Below are 24,076 nucleotides of genomic sequence, written 5' to 3'. Positions count from 1 at the left end.
CATACAGAGTGTGGAAGACTGATATTATTTTATGAATCCCAAAAAGAGAAAGATTATGTTTGTAAATGAATCTATTTCTCTGTGTGGTACCCTTCGGTTGCATTAAACTTAGCAGAGTGGATTTTTATTTAATTACCTGTAAAGATTGTTTTAGGGCTTTTTATTCCACTATGTCAGTGAGGTGTGACTCACATTTGTCCTTGCCCCCTTGCTGGTTCTGATATAAACTCACTTTGTCCTCAGATGGACAGAGGAAATGCAACCCAGCAACCTGATTTTGTATCTGCAATGTGTGAGAGGATAACTTAAGCATGAAACCCCAAGAGACTGGGCCCATGGAGAAGCTCAAGAGAAAACCTGCCCTGCTCTATGACTGATAGCTTACAGGTGAATTTGGGAAGAGAGCAGAACAGGCAAGACGGACATGGAGGCCCAGAAAGAGGCAAGCTCTTTGCCAAATTGCAGCTGAATTTGGGAAGAAAGTGGTGCAGGTGAGTCTGAAAGACCTGATCCAACATCATATTAGATGATGAGTGAGAGGAAGCTTGAAGGGGAAGGCAGAGACGAGGCAGAGATTGCCCACCATCTTGCTTTAGCATGAGGCAGCTGACTTATTGGGACAGTGCCTTTTATGGTACATCAAGTTGGACTATTCACAAATTGGAACTGTGAACTGTGAGCTTTTACCCCAAATAAATATGCTTTATAAAAGCCAACACATTTCTGGGTCTTTGCGATGGTAGTCCATTGGCAAACTAAAGCCTAGACCAATGGAAAAGAATTGAAAGTTCAGAAAGAAACCCATACCTTCATGGCCAATTGATTTTTGATAGACTATTCAATGGGAAAAGAAGAGTCTTTTCAATGGGAAAAGAAAAGTCTTTTCAAAAAATAGTGCTGTGACAACTGGATAGCCAAATGCAAAAGAATAAATTTGGACCCCTACTTCATACCATATACAAAACATATCTTGGAATGGATCAATGATCTAAGTATGAGATCTAAAAGTATTAAAGCCTTAGCATATAACATAGGGGAAAATCTTCATGACTTTGGATTTGGCATTAATAAATTCGGACAAATTAGAAGTCACCATAATTTTTAAAAGCCATTAATCTATTTTTTATCCCTATGCCCAGTGTTATATACATGGAATCATATAATATGCAGACTTTTGGATCTGTCTTTTCATATAACAAAATGCATTTCGATTCATTCAAGTTGTTTGATTCAATAGTTCAGATTTTCTGTGGTGTTGTGTTCCAATTTATGGATTTTCTACAAACTGCTTGTTTATAAACCTTTGGTAATATGGTTGGGTTTTTCTAGGTTTTTAGAAATTATGAATAAGGGTGTTAGAAAAGTGGTGTATAATTTTGTGCGTGTGAACAAAAGTTCTGCAGATTTCCCCTCTGTTCCTATAATTAAGCTTCAGTCTTAGGCTGCCACATTTTCCTAGAACCTGGGTAGGGAGGAGAGCAGTGGCAGTACACCTAACTCAGTTTTCCAGCCCCTCTGTCTCAGCTGTAGTTGTGGGTCCAGTTTGGATTTTGCCCATCATGCAGAAGTTGAGCTTTTGTTTTATCTTTTCCTCTTTCCACAGCTGCAGTGAATTTTCACCAGTTACCTAGGGGGGAGACTGTTTTTAATTTTTCCCCATTTGATTAAATGTTTTGTTCCACAAAGGGACATGGGGAAAACATTTCAGGCAATTTCATGTCTTTGGTTGCTGTTCTCTTCTGCCAGGTTTGTCAACAGATACTTTCTTATGACAATCTCTGATCTTTCCTGTGAGCTCCCATTTGGGTTTAAGGAGAAAGAGCCTGTAAGAGGGAGAGAACCTCCTCTGTCCAATTTTTGCAGTCCATAGGGGCTGTGCTCTGGCTGGTCAGTCCACCCTTAATCTTCACCAAATCGTGAACGATTCTAGCTGAATTCTTCTGTGAGTCTGGTTGCATCCACCCCAGGTAAGTGAGTCCTTGCATCTCTTTTCTCCCTGTAGGCTCCTGGTCATCTTAGACTGAGTCACTCGGTTTCTCTGTGACCATTTTCCAATGGATTTGAAAAAAAAGTCATGAATTTGGAATTAATTTGTTTTTCTGTTGTTGTGTTTAAGTATGGGAGCAATGTTCTTTCCAGCTCTCTCTGTCCAAGAGAGAAACCTGAACTCACCTCCTATCCTTTACTGAGAAATTTGTTGTAGTTTGTTAAAACATGATGCTCCTGGTTCATCTTCTATATCCCCCTGCTCACCCTGGGAATCAACTACTTCTCCAAGGATTCCTGATTCCTTTAATTTAAAGGATATTTAGAAAGCAAGATCTGGGCACCAGATGTCCTCTTTCTATTGGGGTGTCAATGCTTCTTGGCCTTCTCAGCAGACAAAGGTTGGAAGTAATATAAGTACAGTAGCTCATGTATACATATACTTATATATTTATTTCTAAATCTGCCTGTATTTAAAAACCTGATTATATTTGAAAACCTCTGATTAAAATCCAACAATCATAAGGTTTATTCTAGATCTGCCCCTTTCCTTGATTGTAATTTCTTTCCCAACAATGAGAAAACTGGCTTTCCATATCTATAATATATTTCTTTACTCATTTAACCCAAGTTTTTATGCATAAAGTCATTTTAAAATTGCTAGCCCATTCTGTGTGAGAACTAAATTTACTAACTAGAATACAATAGCTATGCAGAGGAGTTTTTTTTGTTGTTGTTCTCAGCATCACCGTATCAAAATATTGTTTTCCCTAGTTACTCTTAGTAGGTTCTTTCCTTTCCTACCCCTTTCATTGTGGTTGTTATTTCTTCGTAATAGATTTAGGTTCATTTTTTAAAGTTTGCATACTATTTTGGATTTCTCCTACAGTATGGTTGATATTTTTAGAGATGATGTAGATTTTCTTTCATTTTACTTTCATCAGAGTTATAAAATTCCATATTTTTCACCTCTTTGGTTTGACAGCACATATCCTCAGAGGTTATTTTCTCACTTCAACCAGAAAGTAAGTGGTGATTTTGCTTAATCCAGTCATGATTGTCAGCTGTTCTGACCTCCCCAAGTATGTATTTGTTTTTGGGAGGGGGTGTGTATTTACCTAGTTTATTTAAACCAAGCCTTACTGGTATCTGTCCCATTTCCTAATCGATATCTTAGTACACTTAATCTATAGACACTAAAAGAAGCCTTCTCTTTCTCTGTCTCCTTCATTGGACCTTGTCTCGGCTTGCCAGGCTTCTCTGACAATATCACCCAAAAGGTTGGCTTAACAACAGGAATTTATTGGCTCATGGTTCCAGAGGCTAGAAGTCCAAAATCAAGGCCTCAGGAAGGCCATGCTTTCTCCCCAAATTCTGTTTCAGTCCAGTGCTGGCTTGTTGCAATCCTTGGGGTCCCTTGGCTTTTTCTCTGCCTCCTGTTGCGTGGTCATCTGTCTCCCTATGTCTGGGATCTCATTTTCTGCTGACTTGCCCCTTCTGTGTGGCCTTCTCTGCCTGTGTCCAAATTTCTCCTGGTAAGTCTGATAATGGACCCCAGGAGTATGAATTAAGGTCCACCCTGATTCCCTGGGACCATCCCTTAACTGAAAATAACATCCTATTTACACATGAGTTCACACCCACAGGAATGTAGATTAAGATTAAGAACATGTCTTTCATTGGGGACATAAATAATCCTATCACAGGTTTATTTCATTTATTCAGTTAGGTTACTCTTTTTTAAATTTTATATACAGTAAAATTCATGCTTCATAGTGTACATAGCTATGAGTTTTGAAAAATGCATAGAATTGTGGATCTTTCTCAGGACATAGAAAGGTTCTACAACACTCACTCTGCAAAAGAAAACCAAAAAATTCCCTTGAACTTTGGTCTTTTTATCCCTGTGCTGATTCCACACTGCATTAATTATTTTAGATTTATCACAAGGCCTAATATCTGAAGAGCATGTCTTATTTTGTTTTCTTTAATATAACTTGTGCATTCTTAGTCCTTGGCACTTTTTTGTATATATGCATACAAAATTGGGTTTCTGTTCGGGATTGCATGGAATTGATAAATTGTCTAGCCATTTCTATAACCAATGTAAAGCACAGTTCTTATTGTTGGTTTAAATTGTTATCTTTGTATGGTGTGTTATGCACATTATCTTTTATCTCTATTGATTCTCTGTTGAGATATTCTGTCTAATGGCGATAATGGTGTATTTAAGTCCTACACTATAATTGTAGAGGCTTCTATTCCTTCACTTAGGTTTTTCAGTGTTTGCCTCTCATATTTGGAGGTGCTCTGGTTAGGTGCATAAATGTTTATGATTGTTCTTTCTTCTTGAAAGATTACCTCTTTTACTAATATTTAGTGTTCATTTTTTTCTCTTACATTAGTGTTGTGATTAAAGTTAATTTTGTCCAATATTAGTATAGATACTCCTGCCATTTTTGGCTAATGTCTGCTGGTAAGAATGTTTTCTAGCCATTCACTTTCAACCTCCTTGAATCCCTTGGTCTAAGGAGGGCTTATTGTAGACAGCATATAGATGGGGCTTATTTCCTTACCCATTCTGCCAATCTGTGTCTCTGACAGGTGAGTTTAATCCATTAACCTTCAGTGTTATTATTCTGAAAGAATTACTTACATTAGCCTTATTTTCTTTGGATTTGTGTATGTCAGATGTTTTTATTTGTCTTTTTGTCATTTTAGTTGTTCTGACACATTCCTCCAACTCAGACTGTCCTGTTTTTTTTTTTTCCTCCTGCAGAACTCCCTTTAATATTTCTTGAAGTGTAGGTTTCTTATTGGCATACTCTCTTAGTTTCTGTTTATCTGTGAACATTTTGAACACTCTGTTGTTTTTGGATGTCAGCTTTACTGGATAGAGTATTCTTGGCTGGAAATGTTTTTCTTTCAGTACCTTGTTATGTCAGACCATTGCCTTCTAGCCTCCATGGTTTCAGATGAGAAATCAGCACTTAATTTTATTGAGCTTCCTTTTGTGTGAAAATTCAAATTCTAAAGATGATGAAAGTTAAGTGTATTTTTCAAAATGATTTTTAGGAATCATTGAAATAATAAGTTCTACAAGTGCTCTAAAAATAATAAAATTACAGACCATAATTTCTAAATGGCAGTGTTTCTAAAGGCAGTGTTAAGAAACATGTTAAATGGCTAAGCTTTGAAGAACAGCAAGTAGCTAAAAATGTCTTAACTGAACACTTGAGATTAAAGCTCTCATCCAAATGAGTACAAATTACATTAAATTGGCAGTACTTGCCTCCTTTTAAGCTTCTTTAAATGCAGTTTCTTTTTCCTTTACTCTTTCCTTTACTTGCTGCATAAACCTGTTTCAACTCTTCTTCCTCTCTCTGGCATTGATCATAGAACTCTTGTCTTTTGACTTCATAGATCTCTTGAAAACTAAACAGGGATTTTTATACTCTCATATTAATGTGTTAATATAAATAAACATGTACAAATATGTATATTTTTAATGTTATTTCCCACATAAGAACATTTAGCAATATACTCTCATGTGTAGCCATGCAATATATGGAAATTTCTATATCAGGAGATGTAAAAAGCAGGCGCTCTATTTAATATGCATTGATACTAAAGTATGTAGAAGTGTATATTAAAAATGGTAGAATTTTGAAACACATATATCAGTGAATTTTTGTTCCTATTCCCTTTCTATTATATCACACACTTTCACATCTTTAGATAATAAAATTTGGGGAAACCTCTAATTTATGAGACTATTTTCAAATTTTAAATAAAGCTAGTCACCTTTCTAAATATCATTTAAAAGAGCCAGTTCAATTTTGGTTGTCTTCAAGGAACCATAACTGATACATCTGTATTGTCGTGCACTGCCATACTTTGGCAGCATATATCCTCTTCCTCTTCAATGAGGCTAACCACATCTGCTCTCAGACTTTTCACTTACCGTTCATGATATTACATCACTGTTTTTCATCATTCCTCCTTCCAGCCCTTTTCAATATTCTTTGCCAATTTGGTGCAATTTTGCCAATCTTCTTTTCGAGTCTCTATTTTATATTTATATTTCATATAAATATATTTATATGGAATTTTATATTTCATAAAAAAATAGAACAAAATAATGTAGTTTTCTCTCAGACATATGTTTCAACATATACTGAAATAAAAGAGACCTTGTATTAGGTTGCTCCTAAGAAATATCTCCATCTAAGTCATTAGATGATTGAAAACGTAAAAGTCAAGATGCAAGAAATATGATTATTCTCCTTTCCAATTCATTCCTTCTCATGGTTGTGGGGGGAATTCCAAATTATGCATTTCTTTGTCTTTGCAAGTTCCCCCACTCACCTGACTGGCTGGTTGTCTGCACCCACATCTGTGAAGCCCATTGTGTGGAGTTCGTAGCACCTGTAACGTTCATAGTGTCGAGTGTGGGTCTGTTCTTTCATGTCTCCCATATTTGTGCAAAGGAGAATATCCCAGAGTTTAACAAAGTCATGGTGATTTTCATTTTCCACTAGTGAGAAAAATAATGAAGTTGTAACACTCTTTATCAATCCCTGGCACTCAGTAATGAAGGCATGCATGAGAAACACATTTGAAATGACATATAGCTAACAATTTAATTTATTAATAGTTAATCTGTTAATAATTTTTAAAGTACAATTTTGGTTGCATTCTATATACCAATTATAAGTACAGTTCATTAATGGACCAGGAAATTTTCTTTGAATGTATAATCAAATGCATAAATGGGAAATAGAAAAAATAGTAAGTTATATTAGGATAGGTTGTTTTCATTTATAATTTTCTTAGCAACTTACTAAATACACTCAGGATATATTACAGAGACCTAACAGAGTATGTAAGATAATTTCACTAAAGTGAGTTTTGTTAATGCAAAGACCTTAACATCTGTGCATGTTTTAATTATCAAATTCTATTTATGCAACCCATATTTATGAGACTGCATTAGTCAATATTCGAAATTAATGAATAAATTCCTGTGACTTTCTCTCCTGTTTGTTGTGTCAAAAGACTAAGCACAAGAAATTATTGCATTGTATATGATATTGTGACTAAATTATATATATAGTTCATAAAAAGATGTCATTTTAAATGTTTCTTAAGTTCAAAATTTTCTAATGAGTTAATTTGTTTCATTTTCTTTTCTTCTTTTTTTAAAAAGATACATAGATCACAAAAAATGTTACATTAAAAAATGTAAGAGGTTCCATATACCCCACCCCTACTCTCCCCCACTCCTCCCACATCAACAACCTCTTTCAATGCAATGAATTGTGGCACATTCACTGCTTTTCATGAGTACATTTTGAAACACTGCATGGATTACAGTTTTCATTGTAGTTTCCAGTCTTCCCCACTCCATTCAGTTGGTTAAGCCAGGAAATGTAACGTCCAGCATCTGTCCCTGCAATATAATTTAGGACAATTCCAAGTCCCAAAAATGCCCCACATCACATCTTTTCTTCCCTCTCCCTGCCCTCAGCAACTACTGTGGCCACTATCTCCACATCAATGACACAATCTCTTCATTGCTAGAGTCACAATAGCTTTATAGTAGAATGCCAGTAAGTCCACTCTAAATCATATTTTATTCCTCCATTCCATTGACCCTGGGATGGTGATGTTGACAGGTTAGCTCAGGGGATTCCTGCCTAGCACATAAGTTAATTTTTAAAACCAAAGAATCTGGAATCCAGTATGGGTAAAGATAATCTATTGTCCATTAATTAGCATTAAGGTATATGAACCAGACAGTAAATTATTAATACTTCTTTTTATAATATTACAACTCATCATAAAATGATATAATATAAATGTCAAGGGTCTAATTTACCTTTAGCCAAAGGTTAATTACACTTCTTTGGTTTAGAAATGGTTGCCCATTCTTTTTTCTAGAGACCAGTTAAAAATGCTTCATAAACTTCCTTGTCGCTCAAATGTAGCCTAAGCCTAAATTTGCTAAGGCAAACTTAGCATATAAATGCACTACCTCCCCCGCCCTAATTTCTGGGACAGGACTCAGGGGGATGAGCCTTCCTAGCACTGAGGGATTATTACCAGGAGCCAACTGCCAATGCATTTGGAAAAATACCTTGATCAAAAGGAGGAAATATTAAATGCAAATGAGCTTTTATGGCTAAGAGATCTCAAAGTGAGTTTTGAGGTCATTCCAGAGGCTATGCTTATGCACATCTCAGCAGGATCTCATTCATGGTCACAGTAAACAGTGCCTCAAACACTGGAGTTTCTGAAGGCTCTAGAGACATCTAAACATTATAGACAGGGCAGATAATCTCAGGAATTCAGCACTCTGTCAGTGGGTCTTACTTTGGAATACATGTTCCCAATGTAAAGGGTTAGACCCATTTATAATTTCCCTACACATGGCTATTCTGCCTCTTTTATTTGAACCTATAATTAGCACTATACTCATTAAATACATGTTCCAGAGACTTAAATCTTTGGTTTGTTCATATGCCTTTTGAGCCCTGAATCTCAGCAGAATTGGAACACCTACTCTTCAGTTCATTGGACTTGCCCAGGACTACTAACAAAAGGAAGATGATGGAAAACACCCATCCCAAAATATAGAAAGTATCCACAATTGCAAGGAAGACAGTTCCATCCATTTGGCCCTCTCAATCAGAATCAGAGTGGGCATCACATCCTAAAATCCTCAAGAGTGATGAATGAACAAACGAAAGTGGGCAATGCAACTATGGGTGGATGTAGACTTATTATTACACTAAAAATGGAAGAATTTGTAACATTCATATAAAAGCAGTAACAACCAGAGGTTCTGAAGAGAGGGAGAGGGAAGCATAGGTGTCAAATGGGGCACTTTTGGTACTTTGGAATTGTCCTGCATGACATTGCAATGACAGGTAAAGGCCATTATACATGTTGTCCTAACCTGTAAGATTGTGCTGTGGAAAGTTTAAAGTATATTGAAAACTATAAGCCATGGTTAGTAGCAATGCTTCAATATGTTTCATCAATTGTAACAAGTGTATCACAATAATATGACTTTGTTAATGAGGGAAGTGAGAGTGGGGAGAGGGTGGGGTATGTGGGAACCCCTTACATTTTCATGTAACATTTGTGTAATCTAAAACTTCCTTAAGAATAAAAATTAAAAGAATACTTTATAAATTATGTAGCAATTAGTTTATTCAGCATGGTTAAACACCAGTATTTATGCTCCAATTTGGCTGAAAGTTCCTTTTGTTCAAAATCTTTCCCAATCATCTGAATGTCATGGTTTACGCACACAAAGAGAGAAAATATGCACATGGCACGTTGGGCTTAAAGAGGCCGTCCTACCCAGCCTCTGTGCATTGTAGCTTAAAGCAGCATCCAGAAAACCCTGATGAAAATGAATCATGGTCAAATAAATATTAGCACATTTGAAAACCAATTTGTGCTCCTAGCAGTAATTTAATTTGCAGTTTAGCAAGAGTTACTAAAATTAACTTAAGCTAAAGTCCTTTTCTGAGACTGTTAGGTGACAAGCACGGTATATTATTATAATTGTTTCTGAGCCTGCTCACATTCATCACACAGTACCTTGTAAGACTCCCCAGGGGTACTGGCAGCCTCTGAACATGCTTTTTCCTACTTTTACTTCATCCATACTCCCGACCACCGCAAAGGGTAAAAGTCTCTGGAAAGAAACAATGACATCAATGCATTCCTTAGCACCAATACAGCTTACTATGTTATTCTTATTACTGTTATGGAAATAGGAAATAGGAATATCATACGAAATGTACTCAAAAAGACATCTGCTCTGCCTCACAGATGACTAGGCAGCGATTATGAGCTAACTGATTTCTACACTCATTAATATCAGGCCATACACACACATGAAAATTACCTACTGAACAGAGCTTAAAGCAAGGCATCCTGCTATGGGGAATATAAAGAGTAGAAATTTTTAGTAGATATATCATTACTCTTCTGTTATCTTTCTCCTCAAAAACAAAGGTAATGTTTAAGGAATATGAAACAAACAAACAAAAAGAAATAAAAAAACGTATGGGAGCCCCACGTACACCCCACCCGCTCCTGCAGCATCCACAACCTCTTTCACCGCTGTGGCACGGTCGTTATTTGCTGAATGCATTTTGGAGCGCTGCTGCACCACATGGATTGTGGTTTGCACTCTCCTCGGGTACTTTCGGTGGGTTGTGGTGGCATGTATTGGTGTCCCGCGTCTGTCCCTGCGGTATCCTTTGGGGCACCTCTGGGTCCCGGGGGTGCCCCCACGTCGCGTCTCCTCTTCCCTTTCCTGCCCGCGGTGGCTGCCGTGGCCACTCTCTCAGGATCGATGCTGCGGTTTCTTCCGTTACTGGTCACGGTGGTTCCATGGCGGAGTACCAGTAAGGGGAGCCACATTTTATTCCTATTTTTTCCTTATGTCCTACTAAGTCTGGTTTCTGAAACTATCTCTAGATATTATAATACAAATGTTTGGATCAGTCTTCTTTTATTCAACAAATATTTAATGATCCTGTAGTATGTATATGCGCTATAATAGACTAGGATTAGAAAGACAAACAAGGAAAGTCCCTGCCTGATTTTTCTCCAAGCACACGTATGTAGTATAGCAGAGTGGTTTTGGAATCAGACAGGCTTGAGGTTGGGTCCCAGCTGTGTGACCCTGTGCAAAGTATTTAACCAATTTGTGCCTCATTTCCCTAACCCATAAAGTGAAGAAAGTAAGAGTACCTAACTCATTTAATACATATTTGCTGAACACCTGCTATAAAGAGAAAGGAATGATGTGTACTCTAGAATAGAGTGAAAACTGTACCGTATAACTCCCAGTGAAGTCTAAATGCAATTTAGAGCATTAAGAGTCAGGTGGAGTCTGGAGAATGAGGAGCAACCCAAGCTGGATGTGGGAAGACGATGAGCAAAGCAGGGAGGCAGACCTTAGGTAAGCAGAAGGCTTTGAATAGGATACAGAAGCAGAAATAGGCAAGATCTGCCATGGTCTGCCTGAAGTTAAACAGGTTCATCTACCTGAATAGGAGGGTTGATATAAAGGAAATGTCTAAGGTTAAAATTAGTAAACATTGCATTAAATATTTATATTTAGTAATTAACAGCAAAATATAAAAAGAATTATATACGATGTCCAAGTGGGGTTTGTTCCAGGAATGCAAGGTTGCTTTAGTACCAAAAGTTCATTAATGTAATATATTATATAAAAAGAATAAGAAGAAACAAACAAAATCACATAACCATCTCTATCAATGCAGAAAAAGCATTTGACAAAATCTGAAATGCTTTCATGATAAAAAACACTCAACAAACTAGGAATACAAGGGAACTTCCTCAACCTGATTAAAGACATGTACAGAAAAAATCTACAGCTAATATCAGAGTTAATGGTGAAAAGACAGAATGCTTTTCCTCCTAAAATTAAAAACAATAACAAGTATATTCACTTTCAGTATTTCTGTTTAACATTGCACTTGATGTTCTAGGGCAAGTAGGTGAGGGAAAGAAAAGAAGTCAAAATAACTCCATTCACAGATGACATGGTGTTTTTCATAGGACACTCTAAGGAATTCATGAAAAATTATTAGCACTAATGAATGAATTCAGCATGGTTGCAGGATACAAGATCAATACACACAGACACACACACAGTTGTATTTCTATACATTTACAACGAACAATCCAAAAGTAATATTAAGAAAGCAATTCTACTTACAATAGCATAAAAATAATAAAATACTTAGAAATCAATTTGACAGAAGTGCAAAATTGATATTCTGAAAACTACGTAAAATTGTCAAAAGGAATTTTCAGAGATCTTAATAATTGGGAAACATTCCCTCTCCATGAATCAGAGACTTAATATGTTTTAAGATGGCAATACTCCCCAAACTAATCTACACATTCAACAGAATCCCTATTAGACTGTCAACAGACTTCTTTGTAGAAACTGACAAGCTGATTCTAAAATTCATATGGAATTGCAAAAGATCCAGGATGGCTGAAACAATCTTGAAAAAGAAGGAAAAGGTGAAGGACTTGTACTTTCTGATTTCAAAACCAACTACAAAGCAACTGTAATCAGACTGGTATGGTATAGGTACAAAGACAGACATCCATATCATTGGACTAGAATTGAGAATCTAGAACAATAGATCAAAACCATTCAATGGTGGAAAGAATAGTCTTTTGAACAAATGGTGCTCAGACAACTGGAGAGCCCCATGCAAAAGAATGATATTGGATCTTTAGCACACATGATATACAAAAATTAACTCAAAATATACCAAAAACCTAAACATAAGAACTAAAATGATAAAACTTAGAAGAAAATCAGAATGAATTTTCATGATTTTGGATTTGAAAATGGATTCTTAGGTATGACATCAAACAAAACACAACAACAAATCAGATAAATTGGACTTTATAAAAATGTAAAACTTTTGTGTTTCAAAGGATGCTGTATTAATCTGCCAAAGGGGAGCTGATGCAAAATACCAGAAATTGTTAGGTTTTCAAAAGGGTATTTATTTGGATTAGGGGCTTACAGATACCAGGCCATAAAGCATAAGTTACTTCATTCACCACAGTCTATTTTCACATGTTGGAGCAAGATGGCTGCCAATGACTGTGAGGGTTCAGTTGTCCTGGGTTCCTTCCTTCCAGGGTCTTGTTTATCTCTAGGATCAAGGTTCCTTTCTTCCCAGGGCTTGCATCTTCCTGGACTTCCTTGTCTTTCTTCCTGAGGCTGGCTTGTCTTTCCTCTGTGAGCTTATTTCCTGGGGCTCCAGTTTAAGGCTTCAGCATCAAATTCCAACATCAAAACTCCGGCATCAAAGACCATTCCAACTCTGTCCTTTGCCATGTCTTTTATCATGAGTCCCCACACATCGAGGGGTGGAGACCCAACACCCTAATGATGTGGCCCAATCAAACCCTAATCATAACTTAATCATGCCCAGGTACAGACCAGATTACAAACATAATCCAATATCTGTTTTTGTAATTCATACCCATATCAAACTGTTACAGACATGATTAAGAAAGTGAAAAAGACAATCTACAGAATGAGAGAAAAGATTTTCAAAACATACCTGATATATATGAGATATATATGTATATATCACATAGTATATAAATAACTCTTACAACTCAGAAATAAAAAGCCAAAAATTCAATGAAAAAGACATAGGGAAAGGATCTCAATAGATCCTTCTCCAAGAAAGATATAAAAATAGCAAATTGACACATGGAAACATGCTCAAAATCATTATTTTGTTATGAAAATGCAAATCCCAACCAAAATGAGATATCATTTTATGCACACTAGGATGGCTAGAATCAAAATGTCACATAATGACAAGTGTTGACAAGGATATGAAGAAATCAGAACTCTCATAATGATGCAGGTGTTTTGTAAAACTGTCTCAGGTCCTCAAACAATTAAACCCAGAGTTACCATATGACTCAGATATGCCACTTGTAGGCATATACCCAAGAGAAATGAAAACATGTCCACAAAAAACATGCACATGAATGTTTATCACAGCATTATTCATAACAGTCAAAAGAGAGAAACAACTGAAATGTCTATGAACTGATGATTGCATCAGCAATATTTGGCATATCCATACATGGAATATTATTTGGCCAGTAAAGAATGAAGTATTTTTACATGTGACCATATGAATAAACCTTGAAAATACAGTAAGTGAAAGAAATCTGTCACAAAAAATATGCATTACATGTGGTTGTTTGAAGCTGTATGTATCTCACAAAAATGTGTGAAACTTCATCCATTCCCATGAGTATGAACCTTCAAACGCAGAGTGAAATTCAGACAGAAAGAGAGAAAAAAATGGAAGTAAGAAGCTGAGAGTCAACAGAACCCAGAAGAGAATTCAGAAGCCAGGAGAGGCCGCCATGTGTCGTGCAATGTGACAGAGGAGGCAAGGACCCAGGCTGGCTGGCAGCCAGCCCCAGAATGCTGGTCTTCAGGAAGAAAGCATCACCTTGATGACAACTTGATTGGGACTTTCTGGGCCTCAAATCTGTGAGCCATTAAATTCCCATTGTTTATGTCTTCTCTTTGAAAGGAATTTACTTTAGCAGCCTAGAAAACTAATACCTAATATGATTTCATTCATCTTAAATGTAAAGAACAGGAAAATCTATAGAGAGACAGATTAGTCATTGCCTAGGACTGATGGGAGTGCAGAGGGCTAGAAAGGTGGAATAGCTAAAAGCTATGGGGTTTCTTTTTGAGATGATGAAAATGTAAAATTAATTGTGATGATGGTTGCTCATATATGAGAATATACTAAAAACCATTGAACTGTACACTTTAAATGGATTCATTTGGTGAATGAACTCTATCTGAAAAAAGCCATTAAAAAGGAATTGATTCTCAGTGAAATTTTTGTCAATATTAGGAAAATAAAACGTTTCCCATTCTAGACTTTGAAAAAAAATTACCTTGTTTTTGGTGACACTATGTTACTAATATTGTTATTTATAAACTATATTTTCATTTCCACATGTAAAATATAACTAATATTCAACAGTTAGAACCTTACATTCATTGATGCATTCGTTTGAACAGTAGTTTCACCACCTATTGAGAACTGGTGTATTTCGATGACATTGCTGCCCAATTCTCTCATTATCTTACTCTGAAACATCTATAAATCATTTTTAAATATTATATCTGATTTTGCAATCATTGGTATAATGTTGACCTATTAAGAAGGAAGTCAAACAAAATCTCATTTTAGAGAGAATTTGTTGTCCATCCTTTAGGTTTTACAGTCAAAGCCTTATCATCTCTGACAATTAATTTTATAATTAGATAATCACTGGCTGCCATTCTTAGAAATACCTCCCTTCAAAATTGCTTTCCAAAATATCAATGCTTTTTTTGTATGTCAAAAACCACAGATTTATTAGAACTTCTTATGCATATGCATTTTAGATTCTGTAAGAAGTACAAAGGAGAGTTATATACCACAAAATATAATACAATAATGCCGGCATTTATAATTACTCAGATGGTTACCTTTACCAGAGGCCTTTATTTCTTATGCAATTTCTAATTACTGTCTAATTTCCTTTCCTTTCAGTCAGAAAAACTCCCTTTAGGATTGCTTGTGTGGCATGACTCATGGTGATGAACTCCCTCAGCTTTTGTTTATCTGGGAATGTCTTAATATCTACCTCAAGTTTGAAAACCAGTCTCTCTGAACATAAAATTCCTGTTAGGCAATTGTTTCCTTTCAGCACTTTAAATATTTCATCCCTCTGCCTTCAGTCCTCCATGCTTTTTGGTGAGAAACTGGCCCTTGATCTTATTAGGACTCCCTTGTACATAACTCAGTTTTCTCTAGGACTTTACAGGACTCTTGTTCTTAACATTCAACAGTTTGACTATCGTGTGTCTGGATCTATTTCCTACTTTATCCTGTTTGGGGTGTATTGAACTTCTTGAATTTGTATAATCATATTGTTCACAAAATGTATGAAGTTTTCTGCCATTATTTCTTTGAATATTCTTTCTGCCCTTTTCTCTCTTTCTTCTCCTTGTGGGATCCCCATAATGCATATATTGGCGTGTCTGACGGTATCCCAAAGGTCTCTTAGGCTCTGTTCTGTTTTTTCAATTCTTTCATCTTTCTGTTTCTCACTCTCGATCATTTCAACTGTCTTGTCTTTGATATCACTCACTGTTTTTGAGATCTCTTCTTCCAGCTCTGATCTCCTCTTAAAACCCTCCAGGGAAATTTTCGTTTCAGTTATTATGATCTTCAACTCCAGTAGTTCTGATTGGTTCCTTTGAAAATCTTTTATCTCTTTACTGATATTCTCATATTGTTCATTGTTTTCTAGATATCCTTTAGTTATTTTTTATACTATCTCTTTGAACATACTTAGAATCATTTAAAAAAAATCTTTGCCTACTATGTCCAACATCTTGTCCTCTTCATTGATGGTTTTGTTTTTTTGTCTCATTCCTTCAGATAGGCCTTAATTTCCCGTTTCTTTTTCTTGTAATCTTTTGTAACACATTATTAACTCTGGGCTATAGTATCTGAGCTGTCTGAGCCTTTAATTTGTCTCCAATTCTTGATAAGGACATATTTCCTTGAGTGCCTGGAGTAAGACCAGGTAAATCTGGACAGTGGTTCTTATTTTCTCTGCCTCTGGGTACAGCTTCTCCACCAGTTCCAAAGAGTACCAGATGGTTTTGCTTTACCTCAAAAATGATTTTCTTACTTTATATCTGTGCTTCGGACTATGTTCCATAGCAATAAAAACTGCTACAAGTGGGGATAGTGAGAATCCAAAGGGCGGCTAAAATTTCGAGCAGATTCAACGAGTCTTTTGATACTCAGTTGAGTTATATCTAACAAGCTTGTTCAATCTACAGCCGTGGGGTCTTTTGCAGCCATGGCAGCACCACAGCCTTTGACTATGGCTCCACAGTTCCCTCCAACAACCGACTCCCCCTAGTCTGCGGCAGAAACCATGCTGTCCCCATCAGCGCTCTTTGAAAATTTTTTATCAGAATTTAGGTTTGGAGATGTCAGTTTTTTTCTTCTTCTTCTCAAGCTCTCTTACACTTGCAACATATCATAAGTAAATAAAATGTCAGCAGTAGGGTGAGGTATTCTAACTCATTAACAATTTCATTTCTTATTAAACTGTGTGCCAGAAAGTCAAAATGAGAGCTCTTTTCTCAAAACTGTAGAACAATGAAATTTGTCCTTCTACCTGTCATTCATGCATGTCCCCTTGTTCCAATAAATCCATCTTAGTCAATGCCCCATTTTCATAAACCTAGGTGTATTTGTAAGTGGATTTGCTTTTTTTCACAGAGACTCCCTAAAAGAAAAAAAAGTACTGGTTGGGGGCAAAATACACCAAATGTAAGATAAGGAATATAATTGGTAGTAATATTTTGATGATGCTCTTGTATAGTTTGTAACAAATGTTTCATACCAGTGCAAAGAGTTGGTGGAGGGGTGATGTATGAGACCCTTGTGTGATGTTAGGTATGTTTATTTTGTAAGTTCACAATTTTTACTATACACTTTTTGTTTATGTGTGTTCATGTATGAATGATATACTTCAATTGAAAAAAAAAGCCAAAAAAATTAAAAGGTGAAAAAAAATATATAGTCTGTTTCTTGGTACCATACTTTAAAGGCTGAATTTGTGTGTTTTTGTGGGTATCTATTTTTTTTGCATGCGTGTGCACAGCACCTTTTAAAGAAATATGTAGATAATTCCTTTTTACACATGAACATATTATATATTTGAGGTTGAAATTTATTCATACCTTTTTTACTAGTTCTACAGTCTGATCACTCGTGTCCTCATGCATCTACATCTTAAAAATTAAACTTTGTAGAGAATAACAGTCTGCAAATTCCAAAATATATTTTATTTCTGTTGAAAGGCAATATCTTACCAATCATAGGATACTCTGTCAAGTTCTGTAATATATAAAGAATATCAATAAATCAGTTTTGGATAGATTGATTTTATTTTAGGTTTCTGAAAGTACATTTAAAAGTCCATGGGCAAGTCCAGGGCCTCAATATTATAAATATAGATGTTCATAATTTTGTTTGATGGTAATAGATAATTTAAGAGCTTTCACAACCAGAGCACAAAACTGCTAAGGTAAATTCAAGCCTAAGTTAAGTGTCTTTGGTTGCATTGGTGAGAAAGGTGGGAAAAGATACCTTCAGTAATTGTAAATCATTAACACAAAAGAGAAAGGTAATTTCTGTGACAGTAATGCCTCAGAAGTTCAGATTTGAGGAACAAAAGGCAGCTAATGCAAGAACTGATCAATCTGGAGGAGAAGGCAGGAGAAACACTCTGCGAGGCAGACTCTTGCTCTCACCTCTTAGTAATGATCTTGTGATGGGGATTTCCGATTTCTTAATGGCTTAAATGCCCCAAAAATTTAAAATAAAACTCTGCATCCTTGACTATTGAATGTAAACCAATTAAGAAATAAACCCAAGAAGTAGCCCCTCTGTGGGATTATTCCAGCATCATTTGAAGTTTGTAATTCTTTGAAAAAAATTGTTTTGGAATAAAATTACAATTAGGTTTGTGCTTTAAATTGTTCAAACATCTAGCCTATTAATAGCAGTCCCTTGTAGAAACTCCATGCTTCTTGTTCAAAAGAACGGTCATTTACATGGTATTTTGGATTTGCCTACCTCTTCATCAACATGTTCAAATAGTGAGGCTGAATTTTTAACATTTTATGTACTTGCTTAATCACAGATCTGTCTGTCCATCCATCCGCCCATCCACCCACCCATCACCCATCAACCTGCCTCTGCTCCTTCCCTCCTTCCCTCCCTCTCTCTCTCCCTCACTTTCCCTCTTATTTTTGGTGCAGTTCAAACTAAATTTAGACATCAGTACACTTCCCCCTAATACTATGACAATCCTTAAATAGAGCTCAATACTGTTTACAGATTGCCTGTTCTTTTTAAATACAATTATAATGAGAACACAAGACTTTTAAATCAAGACTTGAAAAATGTTTGAAATAATTCAATTCAGTACATGATATTTTTGAGGGGTTGGAAAAATTTACTAGATGTGGAGAGTTCATGATGAACTGCCAGGTCATCATATATCACACATTGCTTCCCTTTTGTGACCCTGCAGTAGTTATGATGATTCACTTGTTCCCTCTCATGGCGATTTCACTTTGTTAATGAGCATAATGTCATCTATCCATTTCCTCTTGATGAGCCATTTACAAGAATGAAACACACATACCTCAAGTGCACATGTACTAGTGTTTGCCAAATACACATGCCAGTGGAATGCAAAACTCTTTGAAGTCATAGCACACTATCATCATCTCAGAAGGTGCCACTATGCCCCTTCCCAGATAATCTTAGCTTCACTGCAGGTAAATTTTGCCTGTTAAAAATTTTATATAAAAGGAACAATGTCATATGTATTTTATGTCTTGCTTCTTCTGCTTAGAATGGTGTTTTTGAGATTAAGTCATCAAGGTGTATGGTTCACTAAATGATTCCTATCCATTGCTAAGTCATATTCTCTTGAATGAATATCTTCATCTAAAGACCTGTTTTCAAAGAAACAGTTGGAATTAAGGTATCTAGCTTTAACGACAATAGAGTTAAATCCAGAGCAATTTATGTAGAGCAGTTATCAAGAGTAGTCTGAACTGACTCCACAGAAATCTTTGTCTTCATTCACATAAGAGTGTAATAGAATCAAAATCAAGAATCTTGGGGAAATTGCACGTTATTAGTATTCTCTTAATATCAGCATATTGGTTCTATTTACTGCCTTAAAAGTTGATTACTTCTAAATCAAGTCATCACTCCATTGTTTTTAAAATTGGTTTTATGCATGGTAAAAATCAACTTACCCACAAAAACATCTTTCAGGCAGATCTCACTACAGTGTTAGACACAGGATCAGGTAGGGCCCATAGTAAACTAGAAGCAATTTCCTACTAAACGACTCCCAAATTTGCCATATATAACAACACTGAGACGATACAAAAAAATCCTGAAGCTGACAACTTCAAGTTTTTCTTGAGTAGCTCCTTCCATTGGACAGTTTTAAAGGGCATGGTTATTCCTTAGAGTTCGGTTTAAACTACCTATTGATGATTCATCGTATTTGCTATATTCCATATTTCTTTAAGACGTCTCACTAGTTCAACTATTATAATTTCAGCTACTTGATATTCTGCCTTACATTTTCCTATCTGGACCTGAATTTTATGGATTTTCTGTCAACACTGCTCACTCATTAGCGATTATTTCAATTGCTATTTTATTCTGGAAAGTTATTCTACCTGTAAGCACAGTAAATTAACTTGTAGGCAAGTTGCGAGTTATAAAAAAGCGGCACTTTTATAGTCATGGTTCTTTTATTTTCTTTTAGATTAATAATGTACATACAAATTAATGCTTAAAATTGAAGCCCACCTTGTAAAATAATTGTCTTAGGAAAGAACCCAAGGAATAAGAGAACTGTATAATCTCAATGAGAAAACGTCAATGTTCAAATTCTTTATATCAAAAAGTAAATATTATGTATCAGTCACTTTCATACAGTTTTAGAATTGTGAATTCTTACAACCATCCTGAAAACCAGTTTCATAATATGTATCTGAGACCCTAAAAAGTTCCTATCTTTATATTCACTACAAGTCCACTTATAGAAATCTAGCTTAAAGAACTAGTCAGACATGCATTCTAAGACTTTGACCATGGATATTTAATGGGATAGTCTTTGTTAGACTGCAAACATGGCAACAACCTTAATGTAGGGGACTTGTGTATCACATGTATCTATTCTTTTTTTCTCTTTTTAAAAATCGTTACATTAAAAAAATATAAGAGGTCCCCATATACCCCCCACCTCACCTATTCTTGTAGTCACCTAAAAGGATCTGTTTTTGACCAATGGGAAAAATAAGAAATCACTTCACAAAGCAAACATTCATAGTATTTATTTAAAAAAAAACACAGCAGGATAATACCTGAACGTGATACTAGGACCCAGTTAGTTGATATTCATAAGTCACCCTTAAGGACTGAAATGACTTCAGACTCCAGGTAAAAGTGGTGTCTTCTGATCATGTTCCTTCTCATTCTCTCATCTTTCTTGCACATTCAACCAAATGAGGGGACTTTGGACTTGTGTAAAATTTAGGTACTTTTGAACATGTTAATAATGGAAGAGAGAGTAAGACCTTAATACATTTGACCTAAAGCCTGAGATTTAAAACATCATTTGGGAGGAAGCAGATTTGGAACCCCATGCGCAAGGAGTGCACCCCGTAAGGAAAGCCTCCCAGTGCAAAAGAAAGTTCAGCCTGCCCAGGAATGGTGCCGCACACACGGAGAGCTGACACAACAAGATCATGCAACAAAAAGGAACACAGATTCCCGTGCCGTTGACAACAACAGAAGCGGACAAAGAAGAACACCCAGTGACTAGACACAGACAACAGACAACTGGGGTGGGGAGGGGGGAGAAATTAATTAAATAAATAAATCTTTAAAGAAAAGAAGAAAACATCATTTGGAACTAATTATTTTGCATAAAATGAGCTTTGCAAGTGACTGCAACTTAGCAGTTAAAAATGCCCAAAAGCACGTGGAGCTGCCCTGGATGGTGCTTCAGAGGTAATCACCGGACATTGTAAATCCTCACAGGGCCCACTGGATGGAATGGAGGAGAGTATGGGCCAAGATGTGAACCATTGTCTATGAGGTGCAGAGGTGCCCAAAGATGTACTTACCAAGTCCAATGGATGTGTCATGATGATGGGAACGAGTGTTGTTGGGAGGGGGAGAGGGGGGGTGGGGGGGTGGGGTTGAATGGGACCTCACATATATATTTTTAATGTAATATTATTACAAAGTCAATAAAAAAAAATGCCCAGAAGCTTTGGATATAAATCTTTCTAAAGTTGAAGACACTTTCCCTATTTTATTTATTGAAATGGACCTAACATAGTAAATGAATTTTCCTCCTTGTATATTGATTGGAAAATTCCTTGGAAATCAGAAGGTAAAGTTCAGAATACAAATGTGAATGGATAGGGAGAAGGGAAAAGTGTTTCCTATTTCCCTCTCTGTTTCTCTCCTTTCAAACATCCAACCTCAGTTCTTATTTACACAGGTATCTGCTGTCTTTTTCCTGAGCCTTCTCCTCTAGCTCAGCTCTTGGCTGTTGAAGCCCTTGTCCTTGCTCTCAGCTGCCTGCCCATGTCTCCTCCTGCTCTCCCTTGTCTTCTGCTTAGAATGACATGGGGGGAAAGGAAGCTCATTGCCTTCTGAGTGAGGCTGTGACATGAGAGATATATACATCACTTTCCCATTGCCTCTGGATGCATTTTCCAAAAGCAGTATTATCATAAATGGTAGTTAGATATAGAAAAATATTCCAATATCTCAGCAAGTTTTTTGGGCTGGCCTCAGCATCTGATTGCCATTTACAATATTTGAATGAGAAAATATGTTCCAGATGACCCTTTGCAAGGGTTAAGTTTGGTCCAGGCTGAATTTTATTGAGTCATAATTCAATTATCTCTTCAGGGGCTGACTGGAGGTTTGGAAGCACTTTTATCCTTTCTGGAAGATGTTGGCCAACATTTCTTTTGTTGTTTGTGCATTTTCTTATGCAGTGTCCAATTCATTTAATGTTTGGATGACCCCTGATTTCAGTGGTCTGGGAAAACCATTAGACCTGGGTTGTTGGAATTGTTTGCTAATTCAAAGTTACCCAATTGAGTAAGATTTCTTCAATACTTTCTGGTTAGGGAAAAAGGTATATCTTAGACCAAAGATTTTGCATATATATATATTTTTTAATTTATTGAAATATACCACTCATACATAAACATACATAAACAATAAGTGTATTATAGTTGTGAACTTACAAAACAAACATATGTAACATCAAACGAACATATATAACATCTTACCCTACCACCAATAACTTGCATTGTTTTTAAAACTTTTTAACTAATGATTGAAGAGCATTGTCAAAATATTACTACTAAACAAAGTAGTTTTCCTCTAACCAATCAATTGTTATTATCTTTATATCATTTATATATGAACATACATAAACAATTAAGTGTATAATAAAAGTTACAAAGCAACTTACAAAGTGAACTTACAAAGCAAACGTGCATAACATCATACAGGGGTCCCGTACATCAACCCTCCACCAACACCTTGCATTGTCATGAGATGTTTGTTATAAGCTATGAAAGAACACTGTCAAAATCTTACTACTAATCATCGTCCTTATCTTACATTTGGTGTGTTTTCCCCCCAACCCATCCTATTATTATTTTTTAAATATATTTTTAAAGACAGAAGTTGTAAACTTATAAAACAATCATGCACATATTCAGAATTCCCAAACAACACCCCTCCATCAACACTCCATAATGAGGTGTGTCATTTTCTATAGATAAAATAACATCATCTAATTGTTACCATGTCCATAGCATACATTTGGCTCACATTTTCTATACTGACTCAGTATCAACACAGTACACTTTTTTCATAGATGCAAGAGTATTATAATGTTACTACTAACCACAGTCCTTAGGTCACTCCACCTGTATTTTTCCCATGCTTCTCCACATTGCCAACACCCTGCAGTGGTGATATACATTTGTTCTGGCTAACAAAGGACATTCTTGCATCTGTACCATCAGTCACAATTGTCACCCACCTCTTGGTTTACTGTGCTATCCAGTTCCTAGATTATTCTCAAGCATTCTATCAACTGGTATTTACATAACTAGACTACCATTTTCAGTCACATCCCCATTTATAAGCTAACTGTTACATACTGGGTGTTGCCATCCACACTATACATTTCCACAATTTTACAGTAAAGCTATTTAACACTTCTACGCACATTAAACATCACTAGTCCACTCAGTCCTTCTCTTATCTCCTTTAAGAATCCACCACCTACTACCGGGTCTTGAAGATATTTTCCAATAATTTCTTCTGGAAGTTTTATGGTTTTTGCTTTTATTTTTAGTTTTTTGATCCATTTTGAGATAACTTTTGGATAAGGTGTGAGATAGAGGTCCTCTTTCCTTCTTTCAGCTATGGATGTCCAATTTTTTCAGCACCATTTGTTGAATGGGTTGTTCTGCCCATTTGTGAGTTTGACAGGCCAGTCAAAAATCACTTGACCATACCTGTGAGGGTCTGTTTCTGAACCATAAATTAGGTTCCATTGGTCTATTGTGTCTGTCTTTAGGCTAGTACCATGTTGTTTTTTACCACTATAGATAGTTATTATGATTTAGAGTCTGGAGATGAGGATTCACTTTTCCTTTTTTATGATGTTTCTGGCTATTCAGGACTCCTTACCCTTCCAAATAAATGTAATGATCATGTTTTCAATTTTTTCTTTAATGCTGGTGGAATTTTTATCAGGACTGCATTAAATCTGTGTTATATCAATTTGAGTAGAA

General features: G+C 36.0%; 1 protein-coding gene across 4 annotated transcripts in view; it reads right to left on the bottom strand.

The window, feature by feature from the left end:
• LOC131275494 (septin-14-like) overlaps nucleotides 1-10,404 on the bottom strand; it is a 35,578-nt gene extending 25,174 nt beyond the window's left edge. For 3 of the 4 annotated variants that reach the window (XR_009182957.1, XR_009182958.2, XR_009182960.2), the window contains exons 1-3: nucleotides 10,118-10,403; nucleotides 9,601-9,697; nucleotides 6,355-6,523 (exon numbers count right to left, since the gene is read on the bottom strand). Coding sequence is in view for 1 of the 4 variants with exons in the window: in XM_058286018.1 (XP_058142001.1) it covers nucleotides 5,295-5,421; nucleotides 6,355-6,523; nucleotides 9,601-9,697; nucleotides 10,118-10,159 (435 nt within the window). In the remaining 3 variants the exon portion in view is untranslated. Of the gene's footprint in view, nucleotides 1-5,283; nucleotides 5,422-6,354; nucleotides 6,524-9,600; nucleotides 9,698-10,117 lie in introns of those variants that run through there. The other variant, XM_058286018.1, reaches the window with a different exon arrangement.
• Between the last annotated feature and the right edge of the window lie 13,672 nt (nucleotides 10,405-24,076).

The sequence above is a fragment of the Dasypus novemcinctus genome, chromosome 23 (genome assembly GCF_030445035.2).
Source record: "Dasypus novemcinctus isolate mDasNov1 chromosome 23, mDasNov1.1.hap2, whole genome shotgun sequence".
In the NCBI taxonomy this organism is placed as follows: Eukaryota; Metazoa; Chordata; class Mammalia; order Cingulata; family Dasypodidae; genus Dasypus; species Dasypus novemcinctus.
The sequence above is the reverse complement of the archived record's forward strand: the minus strand, read 5'-3'. Positions and strand labels throughout refer to the sequence as shown.